General features: G+C 38.2%; 1 protein-coding gene across 1 annotated transcript; it reads left to right on the top strand.

The window, feature by feature from the left end:
* Window positions 1-1,568: 1,568 nt before the first annotated feature.
* On the top strand, window positions 1,569-12,907 carry LOC105396452. Its single transcript, XM_011568457.3, has 5 exons — window positions 1,569-1,721; window positions 8,343-8,756; window positions 10,937-11,151; window positions 11,955-12,094; window positions 12,534-12,907. Exons 1-5 carry the CDS (start codon window positions 1,616-1,618, stop codon window positions 12,652-12,654), a joined length of 996 nt encoding a protein of 331 aa, XP_011566759.3. The 5' UTR covers window positions 1,569-1,615; the 3' UTR covers window positions 12,655-12,907.
* Window positions 12,908-14,809: the final 1,902 nt, after the last annotated feature.

Here is a 14,809-nt window from a genome sequence, read left to right as displayed (position 1 = left end):
CATGAGTGGGTGAAAATAAAAAAAATTGGTAAGATGTAACAAATTGAAGAAATTATCCCATTTCCATAAAAGAGGAAACAAATCATTCAATATTAATAAAGAGGAAGCGCAGAGATGACCTATGAAATTGCATCGCAATATTTTAAAGTGTAAAATCGATATAGGGAGTATTACTCGGCCCGGGCAACGCCTCTATTGGAGCCCTGCGCTGGAGGCTATATTTACCCTCCAACCCGATGCGTGCATGTTCTCCCTACCCCCCACGATGGGGGGAAATCACAAATGAATTTCAAAACATCTAGATTTTTCCGTTCCACCGGTTCACCTTCCTGTCGGCCCTTATTTAATTCCAGCTACCGTTTACCGTCGCTCTCCTGTGGAAATTTCCATATCCAGACAGGCTAATCAGCTTATATTTCCTGTAATAGCGAATACCATCCTGTAGAGGATGGCATTTAAACGGCCCGAAAGAGTGTTTAGGTGTCCGAAATTCTGAATATAGTCTGAAAATATCACCAACCTGATCCTTGAAAAACTTGGTCAAATTCAAAATTTGTAATAAATATATTTATACTTATTTTGTTTTTTCCTATACATATAAGTAATTATTTTGTGCAAATAACTCAATAAAAGTTTTTATTTATGTATTCACTTTTGTGACAATTATCTATAACCTATCTAATCTTTTTATGGAATACAGCTGATTAATAATTGCATGCGTTTGGGTGAGCTTAATGGAGCTTAAATGGTTATAAAAAAGGTGAAGACATGTTAATTCTATGGTGAGATAGAAGGGAACCGAGGATAGGAGATGTATAAGTACTTACCTACCCCATTATCAATAATGGAAGTCGACAGGCTACGTCTGTATATTAAATGCTTTTCTCGGAAAACTACTGACGCAGAACGAGCACATTACCATACTATAAGTACTTAATATGATTATGAAGTGTGTATTCTAGCCTATAATTAGGTAGTTCTTGGAAGGAGAGCCAGAGATGGATACCATGGTAGAGATTCACGCTGGCCTGATTTCAATCAAATTACTGAGTGCAATTGTGCGAGCGTGTGAGTTTGTAATGAACTTGCGGTCAGGCGCCAAGTGGTTCTAAGTGTTAAGTAACATAAGCCATCCTTGGATTCCCGATAGTACTTACCTATTTATTGCTGGAATATTTATCTCTTCCCTGGGGTTGATGGTAGATAGGCGGTCCCAATATCCTATAGTGTCCACTATACACGTTATTCAGGCACTTCATTCAGTCTTACAAGAACTGCTGGCTCTAAGAACTTTGTAAAATTTAACAGCCTATCAAAAAATATATACCTAGTTCTGAAAATGATCATTAATTGGCTATTGAACAAATAAATGTATCTTCCTAAAAATAATAAATGAAGCCCTTCATTTACTAAAAATCGTTCACCCTTTACCAATCGCCCACCTTTGCTCTCTGGTCACTATGGCAACGTTGTCCTTGAGCCACCCCGCCGCCATGAGCCCTGGGACCTAGGGGTTGAGGCAGGGGTAGTGCATTGTAGGATTCCTAGAATTATCTCAGCCCCTGTACGTACCTCGAGGGCCGAGCGCCATTCGTCATTCTCCACCGAGCGCTCCATGCGAGCGGCTGTATCGCGCGCGGAAACAAAGAAAGTGCAAAAAAAGTGTAATCGTGATGAATTAAAAAGTGATCTTTCTGTGGTGATGGCGCTGTCTACTAATGGTGAGTTAAACTATTTTTCTTTGTTCTGAGGACAGTCAGTGAAAGTTCGTATGAAGAGTCTTTGTCTGGATGCCCTGGATCGGGGGGGTCACTCTATATAACGAAAAACTAAGTTTCGGAGGGCTGCTGCGCGAGCCACGTCTCTATCTCGTTGTAGTTATTGTCCTGACTGCACGGCAGCTTTCGTTTGTTCGTTTTTCGTCAGTATAGATAGAGTAACCCCCTGTACCTGGGCATGTTTTCGTTGGCTGATGCAAGAGGAACTAACTATACTCTTCTTTGCTATATTAGTTCGGTTTATCTTTGAAGCATTACTTCTTTCAGCGTTACCTACAAATATTTGCTGATTTGACTTATTTATGTAAACGTAGGTTTAACCATAAAAAAATAAAGGGATTAATGGGTAGATATCGATATTTAGATAATCGACTAATATTTTATGCCTACATAGGTACTTACATATTTATAAATATTTCCTGCCGTCTAACTTATCAATTTTATAATTCCATTTAATTCACGCTATGAATGAAATGTGCATGCTGTAATATCGAAAATAGTAAGATAATAATAAGTAGACATTACGGTGGTAAATGATAAAATGTACTGATCAATGTACTTATGCAAATATGCACATTTACTTCATGAAACTTTCAGGTAAGTATATCTGACTGAGCTGATGCGATTGTTTATATTCAAATATAGTGTACTTAATTTTCTGATATTACATTTTCCCAGATAAGTATTTAGTTAGTTTATGTTCTACGAATATTACTTTTTACGTTTACCTAATTTATCTATTTTTTATTACCATTAATTGCTATTATTATCAATATCTGCATCATAAATACTTTATTTTGGTAATTTATCGATAAATATTAAGGACTCTCTACCTAATTGATATCTAACTATGTACCTATTGATTGGTACATACATACCTAAATAGCGAATTTTAACCAGGTTTTTATTTATCTCCAGTCTAGGACCTATGACCATGCACTTTAAACCTTGGTTCTTGTAAGATTGCATACGTTTTCCATAAAACATAAGCATTTGGGAATCCATTGCCCCCTTTCCCAGCTGTTTACTATAATAAATATAGAGGATCATTGGAGACAGACAACAGAAGATCCTTGAACCAGGACGGCCACCTTGACTACCTAAGAAATTTCGGAGTGCTTTAGTGAGCCACTTCTCGTTGTAATGTCAGTTTTCCGAAACTTAGTAGAGCAAGGGAATAGTAGCCCTCCAGAAGACCTAGCACGGGGCGCAAGACACGAACGCCAAGACGTGACAAAAGACTTCTGGGCGGCGAGCTACCCTGGCGCATACAATTACATTTCTAAGACCTACTTAGTATTTTTCTAGTAGTATTAGTCTAGTCTTATACCTAAATGTAGGTAAAGGTCGAATACATACGTATCGTAGCTGTAGTGGGCATGTACTTTACTAATTTATGTATTATATAATATTTACATTCAGTTATCGCATTATTGGCATAGTTTTTTCATGAAGCGATTAGCAATAACGTGTATTTCACGGTCATAATCATCGCTCGCGAGTGTACTATTCCGATGGATTTAAAAAATAAAATAACATACTTAGATATAAATAAAATAGATATATAATAAAGTAGAGAAAGGTGGTTATTACTGTGTTACGCTAGAATTATATTCAACCACCCAGGGTGGATTCTGGAAAGCGTAGGTCCGAAGTGAAATTTAAACCGTAGTTTCCTCGTGGCTTGCCAAATGTGATAAATTATTGATTATCAGCTCCCGCGAGTAGAATATATGTTGTACACTCTCTGTTCCATAACTTTACTCATATATACTTACATATAATAATATCTACTGGCTATAAACTAAACATAAAAGAGCAGAGGCATCACGCTGCGTGTTGCGTTTATTGTATGAACGCGTGAACTTACGTAGATGCGTTTTCTGTTATATGTGTGTTGGACTCTGCGTGTTTTCGTTACAAACTGTGATTATTACAAGCAAACGTTCGGACACGTATACACGCAACACGCGGCGTGTTGCGTGGCAGTGTGAGACCCGCCGTAAAGTGGTCGCGGGCCGACGCGATGTGGTCAGCAGCGAAAGTGGTACCTTCACTTTTGATTCAGTTTCTCGACCTCCCAATAGCAAGCAAATTCACTTTTAAGTTTCATTTTTTATTAGACAGGCACTAAGTATTATTTAACTGCAATGAGTATTTAAAATATTCACTGTTACTTAGGTACAGTGTTGATAAGTATCTAACAGTTGTTTAATTTCTTACATAGCGTAGGTAAATATATGGGTACTACGGAGTACTAATATACGGAGAGTACTACAAATATTTCAAAGAATAATCAATTAAATAACTGCAATTATCTACTTCGGTACTAATGCATTAGTTCTTCTTCTTATCGTGTCGACGACAAACCAACAAAGTCGCTAAATAATACCTACATGCCCAGAACTGGGCCACTGTTACTGCACCGCTGCCGCTGGTAGGTAGGACATGAGCTCTTCCTGCGTACAATGCATTAGTTAGTGGTTATATAGGTATATAATAAGGTAGCTGCGACCTCCGAAGCATCAAATGAATCCAATTTTAAATTTTATATTCTAGCTACAATAATTATAGTAACAGTAGAGAGATAGAGCTAAGTATAACAAAACTCTAATTTCCAAAAAATCCTTGACGCAAAATTTCATAATAACCAAACAAAATAAGTCCATTGTTTCTTTTATAACAGAATACGTCATTTTAATCCATTACGTTTAGATTGTACGGTATGAACGCTTCTTAACAATATTTAACCAAGTGTTATGACTGAAAACAGCTTGCGTTTACACAAATTAAAACTACATTGATACACGTACAGGCGTAATTTTATTTGAATCAAACGTGTGCGCGATCTGATGATAAAATACTGCTGGGCCCGATTAGCGATTTTAATAGTGCATATTGTTACGTGTAACTTGAAGCGGACTCTACATGTATTATCGACGCTGTTTAAGCTTTTTTTTTATATTTTATGCTAACAGAGATAACTCCATAAATAAAAATATAACATCGTTACTATAGGTAGGCAGTCGAAGTTCAAAACCAATGACAATTTAAAACCTACTCAAACAATGGGGACTTATGAACTTATGATGGACAAAATACTTACGAAGTTTCCAAGCCCGTTTCTGTACCTAATAACGTCTCTATCTCGTTGAATTAAAATCACGGATGGCCAGACAGCTTTCCGAAACTACGTATTTCATAAATCAAGAGTAGCCCCCCTGTACTGGTACAAACTTACAAATGCTACAATCAGCTTCTGATAAGCGAAGTGGAGTAATACACTGGTGAAAGTAACAGTCGATCGTTCAATGCAACCTGTCCCCTGCATGACAGTCACTTTGACACTATCACTATAAACTTAGAGACGTTTTTAGTGGCTCCAAAGAGCCTGCAGGAGCCAAAGTAGAGTGAATGAAAAGTGGCCAGCGAAGGTCGACCGCCAATTCGCTGCCACGCCTTTCAAAGCCCTAATTCTGTAGTGCTTAAAGATCATTATGATTTGTTTCCGTCTAGTTAAACTGGTATGAGCGAAATGGCAGCGAGGAGTTAAGTGTTAGATTAGTCCAATCTCTTAATGTATTTTTTTCGTACTAACTAAGTAGGTATGTGTGTTAGATCGGAGGTAGCTCAGTCAGGTACCGCGCTCGCTTCTTGTGATGCTGCTTCGAATCCTGACCAATTCATTCTTCAGGATTTAAGTACAATCAGTACTTACAATAGGTACATATAAAACAACCTGATTATAAAAAAAACCTGCTTTGCACATGTAGGTACAATAAAATTTATTTTCACGGTCTCACTATTTCACTTCAGCAATGGTGACTTTAAAAGTAGTAACTAGGTAAGTATTTTTTTATTGTGCCTCAATTTGTTTACACTATAATGTAAATTAAGAACCTATAGTGTTTACATAGGTATATGTATTTGTGTATATATTTATTACTCACACTTTAAACGTATGCGTACGCGCCACTGACATTATAGGAGCAAATGTCAATTAAATGTCAGAGCAGTAGAACACCTTCGAAGTTACACCAAAAAGAAATATTATTAAAAATAATAATAAGTAATCGTGTTTCTCGCAATTTTTATCAAATCTAGGCAGCTAAGAGATGCAAAAAAGGCATTTTTACGTATATGCATGCTAAGTACTTGGGAATACATATGAGGGCTCACGTTACTTTCATTTTTCAATACAAAATTTGCTGTTGAAACGTTTCTCACAGATTGGCAACAGTCCTATGCAAAGTTACGTTTAGCGAGACCCCTTACTTATTTTTCAAGCGGTTACCTGCATAAGGGTGCTTACATAAAGAATCGGGTTCCCTGTATCTACCCGTACCAGTAACTTGATTAGGTCTGAGAGATTTAAAACCGGGAAATGCTCTAGTGCACTCGCAGAAAGATAAACAGCAGGTTACTGGTACACAGGTAGATACAGGGAACCCAGTCTCTCTATGTAAGCACCCTAAGACTAAACTGTTGCACAAAACGTTGACACCATGCAAGCGCACGCGCACGATCGTGCACGTCATGTGTCAGTAATCGGCCCCCAGTCACGATCACGATCGACACTCCACTTGACTCCACCACGTGGCGAACATGTAGCTGGAACACAAGCAGAGGGTCAGTATCTACTGAGACGAGGCTCCTGTGTCTTTATAACCACCAAAAAATAGTAATAATGACTTCGAACAGGTAAGCACTCCTGGACCTTAGACAGGTGGCTAGTGGTGGTAAAGGATATGGATGACAGGGCAGAGTATGCGCCCTGTATGTCAAAATTGGAATGCGCATTCATTATTAATGTAGTGTAACTAGTGACCCTGGGTAGCCAGCGATTGACTGGTCAATCGAATTTAGCACTAACTACTACGAACGCTAAGCGTTTATGTAAGTATTTATTAATTTTTATTTATTTACAAAAAGGTAACAAAAAGTCTTTTGCGTACATTATTACATATTTTTGGTGCTTAATGACCTATAGTACCATTAATTAATATAAAAATAAATCAATATAAATGACAGATTAATAAAATAAATGATATAAATTAAAATTAGTGTAAACATGCAAACAAATTAAGTGAAATTAAGATAATTAAATAAACAATTAAAAGAAAATATAAACAATTTTAAATTAAGTTAAAAAAGTGAGCAGTCTATGTTGCGATTAATATTTAAATGATTTTAAGACTAGATTTTTAAAAGAGTTTAACGAATTGTGAAATATGTCAACGTCGGCAAATTCCCTATCCATTAATCTTGCACAACGCCTGAAAAATGAATTTTTGGCATAATTTGTGTTACACAAACTTGCATGAAAAGTATCTTTAAATCTTGTGTGTGCACGGGGGACTCTGAATGTGATATTCTCAAGCAGTGTAGGAGAATCCACTTGGTTATTTAATATTTTAAAGAAAAACGAAAGTAGTAGCATAGACTAATATTAGTGTATTAGTCTATGGTAGTAGTGTTTGTCACCGACCCGCTAAGAAGAAGCATGATATGTAATGTATGTAACATGATAATAGTTTGCTTATATATGTAGCTTCCAATAACTGTATATATTATTATAAATTATTATAATAAATATCCAAGAAAGTGATGTGTATATAAGTATACATATTACTTTTTTGGATATTTATTTCGGAATACCCACTTTATTAGCATACCTGACCAAAGTGGAGAAACTACAATAATCCATGTACTAATTAAAATGTAACTCGATAAGATCAAGTATGTTTACATAACGCATTCAAGTAAGTTATGTTATGAAATTGTTTAGCGTAATGCAAGTAAATATCTATCTACTGTTCGATACTAGGTAATTGAGGCTATTAGTTAATAATTAATGAATGCATACAGAAACAACACGAAACCGAATCATAATAATTCAATTGCAACCTCGAAATCTCCGAGGTTCACCTCATAAAGGACGATTTACACTTAAATATAAGTAGGGAGTAAAGTTAACGCAGCTGCTGTATGGTCTATATTTTCCAAACAACAGGTTACTTGTACTGTTCTTAAGTTAAGGTTGAGGTGGCACCGGTACAGTGGCAGTGGCAAGGATAAAACTGAAACTATTGAAAACTGTTTTGAAGTGTTTTCTTGCAAGTATTTCTATTTACCGCTACGGCTACGGCGTAGCGGCGTAGCAACAGGAAGAAAAGTTCGTTCGTAGCAATTTCGTAGCGGGAAATGAACATAAAATAAATGTATATTTTTTTCCTTCTTCGCATTGGGAGGTAGGTTGCGACTTAATTCAATTAAAACTCTCTGGAAAGCTGTTAAATACAATAGGTACCTTGAATCAAAATAGCTCTAAAATAGTATAGCTTTTAGGGTTGGGTACTCGTTATGAGAAATGTAGAGACGCCCGGATTTCCTGCGTTTTGAATATTTTTGAGTACCTATCTTAATTTTATTCACTACATGACTGTGTTCACTAAGAGTATAAATATCTACTCATAAACAACCTATTATTCATGAACTGCAAATTTAACCGAGGCACACGAAGTCGATGTTCTAACTATTCTAAACATACCCTTCCTCTTTCAGATATGCCTTACTGGGCGAATGAGGAGGTGTCCTGGACTGCAGACAACGGGTCCTGGGAGCCAGCCAGCCTGGGCGCAAGCGAGTTCGGGTCAGAGCTGTCTTTCACCGACGAATCCCCCGGCAGTCTTCAACTGTCTTATGATGACGAGGAACAAGACACGGAGGTTAACACCGTGGAGTACGATGCGGTGGAGGTTGAAGCCACAGAAGGAGATGCCATAAAGCAGGAAAATGTGGATCAGGAAGCTATGGAACGGGAAGCTATGGAGCGGGAAGCTATGGAGCGGGAAGCTATGGAGAGAGACGCTATAGTGCGAGATGCCGAGGAGCTGAATGCAGTGCAGTTGCAGGCGATGCGCGAACTTGACAATTATATGAGAATGGGCAATGTTGCCATCAAGGAAGAAATTGCAGGTTGGTGTTTTAGCATCTTTTGTCTTTTACAAGACTTCTTGGAACTGACTTATATTTGCGGCATTTTACAATGAAATAAAATAGGCACAAGACAGGAAGAATTGGCTTACAAAAGGCTGAAGAATGATAAGATGATGTTTCAGCTAAAGTTCAGCTGTTTTATATCTATGATATTGCACTAGCATTCTGTGTATTTTAAGAATTTTTACGTTAGATTTTAATCGGCAGTTTATACTTTAGTTGATATAATTAAGTACAATACTCTTACATAAGGGCACTACTTACTATACTTTCACGGAATCATAAAATTACTATTAAATAAATCGATTGAAGCACAGCGAATCAATCCCTAGCATTACATTAGAGACTTGACGACAAAACTGTTGACTGTGGAAATTGATTTGTCGAACCTTTACGTAGAGCTAAAATGTGTAATATACCTACCTAAGCAAGTACTTACATCATTTATTTTCAGTTGAAGCCATATTTAATAAATAAATTAACCTACCTAAGTATATCGGATCATACAGCAGCACACTATCCACGATCTCTCAGAGAGTGATAAATAAGTTACTAAGTATATAATTAGGGCCTTCGCTATTCTAAAATTAAAGCATTCACTATTTTGAAGTATGAAAATAGGTAGGTACCGCAAAGTATTCATGATATCTTCTGATTTACTCACGTAACTTAATTGCCTTAACGTTTGACTCTTTCGTTTTTAACAAAACACCACAAATGTATCAGCTCTAGCTCTAACCGATTGACCAAGGGCCCTGACCCATCTCAGAGAGACAAGTTTTTCTGGTAGGGGTCAGGTCACTTTGCCGCATACCGTACCTTAATACAAGGCAGGAGGAGGCCTGGGCGGCCAATGACATCATGGCTGCAAAATCTACACCGGCAGGTCCAGCTGAGCACTGGATAATTGTTCCGTGCGGCGGCCTCCAAGACGGAAAACAGCAGGATGATTGCCAAACATGGCTATACGCAGGAGACGGCTCTAGAAGAAGAAGATACAGTACCTTACAAAATCCGCTCGAATGTTAATAATGAATGCATAAAATAAGCTATGACTTGGCGACAGTCGCCGTGTTACACGACAAACGTGCAGCATCGAAGATGTTACGTCCTTAAATCGTGTGATCGTGTTTAAGATTAGGAATGAGGTGTAGTAATCGCGAAAGTGCATTTAGTAATCACTGGGTCAACGCGCGTTGATCAATACATTGTCACGTCGGTGTAGACGGTCTGTCTCGAGGTAAATTGTTTACAAGCTCAGAATATTAACGGCACTGCTTTCTTCTCGAGCGTAGCATGGATAGAAATAAGTTATCTTATCATACTGGATAATACCCGGTACCTCTAGATATGATTTTGAGGTGCAATATCAATCTTATTCAGAACTTGTTGCCCCTCTTAATATCCCAATTTAAGGAACAATAAGGAATAATATCCCAATTTAAGGTACTTAGCGAATAACGATTGTACCCAAGTAATACTTACCGCTTTTCAGGGTACTTACGTAGCTACCATCTGCGAATAGTGTAATTTACAGTCTAGTGACGGAACTACATAGGGCCCACGCTTGGCCCACGCTTTTCAGCGACAGACGTCATCGTCACCGTCTGTAAAACCAATTCACCCGGTGCGGATAGCTTATCGTAGGCACTACGCGCTATCGTTGTTGCACGTTAAACTGAGGTGCAGATAATTATATGTATTAGGTATGTAGTACAAGTCCTAAGTACTAAATGTGAAATTTTGCCTTATCAGCCAATTAAAGCATTACATAAATAAGCTTGGTATCTTTTAAGTATACTTACCAAAGTAATTATTATAGGCTGTTAAATGTTTTTTTTTGTGTAGAATGTACAAGTATGCGACATGTATTTTCAGGACTCATTTATTTTACACCTACCTACATTCGGTTCACATGAGGTAGGTAAACAAAACCGAAAACGTGAACGTGATACCTACTCGATTTCGACATGCCAATTTACTTCAGTCGAACGAACCTCGTGTCTTCTTAGCCATTTATCCACTTGCAAACCCACTGCTGCTGGGGCATGGGTCTCCTTTTAATGAAGGAAAGGTTTACGCCTAGTCCACCACGCTGGACTTAGTTATCTTACCAACCTACCAACCTACTTCCTAAACATGCACCACCTCTTCCTCAGACTTCTCCGACAGCGCTAGCGGCGACGAGCAGCCAACTGGAGGCAAGCGCTCGTCCCGCCGCCTGCGCCGTGCCGCCGCGTCCCCCGCGCCCCCCGCGGCCCCCGGCGGCCGGCGGCGCCGCGGGGGCGTGTCCTCCAGGGAGCGCAACCTGCGCCGGCTGGAGAGCAATGAGAGGGAGCGGCAAAGGATGCACTCGCTGAATAGGGCTTTCGATGTGAGTAGTGTTTTTGGAGGTTGCAAAGGAAATACTTAGACATTTTTATCAATAGCATAGCATCTATTTCCAATGAGCTGGTTTCTGACTACTTTGGTTCTCATAAACTTAGTTAGTTTAATTTAGTTTGATTTCTTTGTAAGTCTTTGTTTTTTGTTTTATAATTTAACTCCCTCTATTTGTTATAAAGTTATGTGTATTTTTTAGATTAAGTCTAATTATAGCTTTAGTTAACTCTCTCTATACTACCTAACTAATCTACCTAGAGGTGGAAACTTGTGAAACATAAGCTACCCTGACATTGTTATCTACAAAATAAATTAGTTAAGTTTTCCTAATATAGTAAAATAAAATAAAATAGCATATTGTAGCAGCTGTAGAATCTGTCTACTGCTTAAGTTATGGAAATGTTACCAAGCTACCATGCATCAGGATTTATAGGTATGAATTGATCTTAGCGTTGTCAGTCACTGGAGGGCTACCCTATACTGACGATAAACGAACGAGCTAGAGCAGTCGTGCAATCGATAACAACAAGATAGAGTCGTGGCTCGCGCAGCAGCGCTCCGAAACTTCGTTTTTCGTCATAAAGAGTGACCCACCTGCTGCCCTGGGTGCACCGGGCTTATTATTTATAGTTTAATAAACGTGCACGCGGGGTGAGCAAAAGCAGTCTTGCTACAGTCACTAGTTCTTATTCTGTGCTACAGTAAAATATCCCTTGCCCATCTGCTCGATTTTCCTCGCCCATATACATCAATTTGAAAACAGAACACACCTAAACTCCCTCTCCCCTCCTCCAGGGTCTCCGGCGGGTGCTGCCTCACGTGCGGCTGGAGCGCCGGAACTTGTCCAAATTGGAGACGCTGACCCTGGCCACCAACTACGTCAAGTCGCTGACCAACCTCGTGTGCGTGCTTCGCGGCGCTGAGTTCCGATACAAGTGAGTATAGGTGTGTAAGGACGAATTGGTGGAGGTGATATGGTTTGGTGATGGATCTTTTGCAATCGCTGCAGCGTGTGGATTTCAGATGATCTTGGATAGTTAGCCGGTAGCCTGGATGGCAAACTTCAAGGATAACGTACATATCTACCTACTAGATATATGAATAGCGAAGGTGGTAATGGTTATTTTTTCAGCGATGTCAGGCGATATTATTTAGCTGATAGTGCCTGAATGGAAAGTCCAAAGATATAACTGACCTACTAATGTTAGCTTGCTGATTGTGTACTAATTCAGTGTGACAGATGCTTTACTTAGATTTTGTAGTTGGCAACTACAAACCCTCTCCCTCTCCTGAAAACAGCTTTTAACTCTTTATTATCCTGTTACAACAACAGACCTATCAGTCAAAATAACAAAACAATATCTGCAATTTCAGGTTCAACGACAGCGACGACGATCTCCCTGAAGACATCATGCGGATGCTGATACTTCGCAACCAAAACAACAACAATGTTGATGTCGGGAGGTCGCCCCCGCAGCCTCGCCGTGGCTTGTGACAGCGGAGGACCATCCGGCGCCCGCTGCGCTACCGCAGGCACTGAGTACTGAGGCGGCGGCTAACAGATGTGCTGTTCTGTAACTTTAACTTTGAAACGTTTGTTGGTTTTTGCATTTATTTATATATTAGGTAATTTTTGCCCCTTGAAAGTCGATGGAATTAGTAGGTAGAAGTAGCAAAAAACTTTACGTTCAAAGAGATATTCCTGTTTTTTTTTACCAAGTGCTGAAATTGATAAATTGGTGATTCCGTAAAAAATTATTCATACAAAATTGTCTAATGGTTGGTATTTTTTGAAAGTTTCATAAATCTTTATTTTCGAGCGATCGTTGACAAAATTGTTCAGTTTGACTAATTGCGAAATGTATTGCATTGCATAGCATCGATTCCTTCCACGTTTTTTTGACGATAATGTTACAGAATAGCACTGCAAAAGTATTGAATAATGTGACCTTCTTTACGTCACGTTTCCCAACCACCACCAACGAAGCAAGGGTAAAGGGGTTCACATTATTCAATGGTGACTTTGGCGAACTTACGGGAGACATAGACAAGGTAGAATGGTCGTGATTAGGAAAGTTGTGTAGGTGAGGACGTATAGGTAGGGTAGGTGGCTAATTGGAAGAACTGATGGTTAATAAGTGGTGTTAAAATACGGATGGAAGTCAGGGTTTTGTCTCACTCTTATTATATTTATTACTTAAAAGTAGTGGAAGCAAAACAAAAAACAAAAAAAAAGATTTTAGTGTAAACTACAGGGTTTTTGACGTTGTTGTACTTAAAACTCAAACCGTCATGTAACTAGGTTGTCATGTCATGATTAGGTATAATTTACAGTTAAATATGCGGTTATACATTTTTATGACAACCTCTATAGTGTACTTATGGACATTAAATGCATAAGGTGCAGGTGGGTAATGCCGAATTTCGGGTAATTCCGATTTTTGCCGATTTCTTCCAAACGCAGCCATACTTTGAACCGTGGAACCATTCACCTTGATGGCAACTTAATCTTCTACCTCGCTTGGGTTGACTCAGGGCGCTAGGACCGAGCGTGCGTGTAAAAACGTAAAATTTGTAAAAAAGTGCAGATTTCCGAATTTTTGAATTTTCGGAATTACCACATTGGTAATTAAGAAATCAGTTAAGTTATTTAACTGATTGTTTTTATATCCAAAGATTGTCGATTTTGTTCACTACGTTCGGAGTTTAAAAACCCTAGCTTAAATTTTTTTGTATTTTCCGGAATGAGCGAACTAGTGTAATTCCGAATGTTGGACCATTTTACTATGAAATTCTGTGGATCGGGTAATTCCGAATTATAAATATCATATAAATGTGTACAAGTACTTCGGGCAGTTGTAGGCAATATTTGTAAATAAGTTTTTGCGAGGTTATGGCTGATCGAAAAATACATAATATATGGTCCTTCAGATTAAATTACCTAAAACTTATTTTAAATGTTTTTCGGAATAACCCGCATTCATTCGGAATTACCCTCGTGCAAAGAAAAAAATATCAGCTTTTGAAACTAAAATATTTACGAATTCCGTGGGTATTTAGAAAAGTCTGTTAAACAGAGTTTTAGGTAGGTAGTATATTCAAGTATACAAAGCGTCCTTACATGAATCAAAACGACCCAACCAGTCTTCATAAATTGTCAAAATACGAGGGTGAATTTCCCGCGGCCAAAAATTGCGTGGCATCAATGAAATCGGTACTAAAAAACCAAGTTATAATTTTCTAATATTTTTTTCCGGTTAAGTGAAATAGTTATCTATGTGTAGCACTAAATATTTTATTAATAGGATTAATGGATATTTTAAAAAAAAATATTAAACCCCCAAATCTTTCATTGCCGTGTCTGTCCCCACGTTACCACGTTTTGTATTATTCTTCATTGATGAAAAAATATTGAGTATTGATAGTTAAACTTAGTTTCATTTGATACATTAATAGTTAAAGTATTGTCACGGAATACATTTATTGAAATATATAAAGAATATAACGAACGGTAAGTGAAAATTCATGTGTCCCAGAACTTCTGTTCATCGCCGTGTCCTAAACATGATCAAGGCTATTGTTTTACCTATGAACTTGGGTGCCCCCCTCAGTGCGCTAATCGTTTCTTACAAGTGTCGCCTAACTGCTCG

The sequence above is a fragment of the Plutella xylostella genome, chromosome 17, assembly GCF_932276165.1.
Source record: "Plutella xylostella chromosome 17, ilPluXylo3.1, whole genome shotgun sequence".
In the NCBI taxonomy this organism is placed as follows: Eukaryota; Metazoa; Arthropoda; class Insecta; order Lepidoptera; family Plutellidae; genus Plutella; species Plutella xylostella.
This window is presented reverse-complemented; position numbering and strand designations above follow the sequence as displayed.

Coding starts and splice junctions, on each gene's coding strand:
- LOC105396452 (XM_011568457.3), top strand. CDS start 1,616: ATGCGAGCGGCTGTATCGCGCGCGGAAACAAAGAAAGTGCAAAAAAAG. Junction 1,722..8,342: donor GATGGCGCTGTCTACTAATG/GTGAGTTAAACT, acceptor TTCCTCTTTCAG/ATATGCCTTACTGGGCGAAT. Junction 8,757..10,936: donor CATCAAGGAAGAAATTGCAG/GTTGGTGTTTTA, acceptor CCTCTTCCTCAG/ACTTCTCCGACAGCGCTAGC.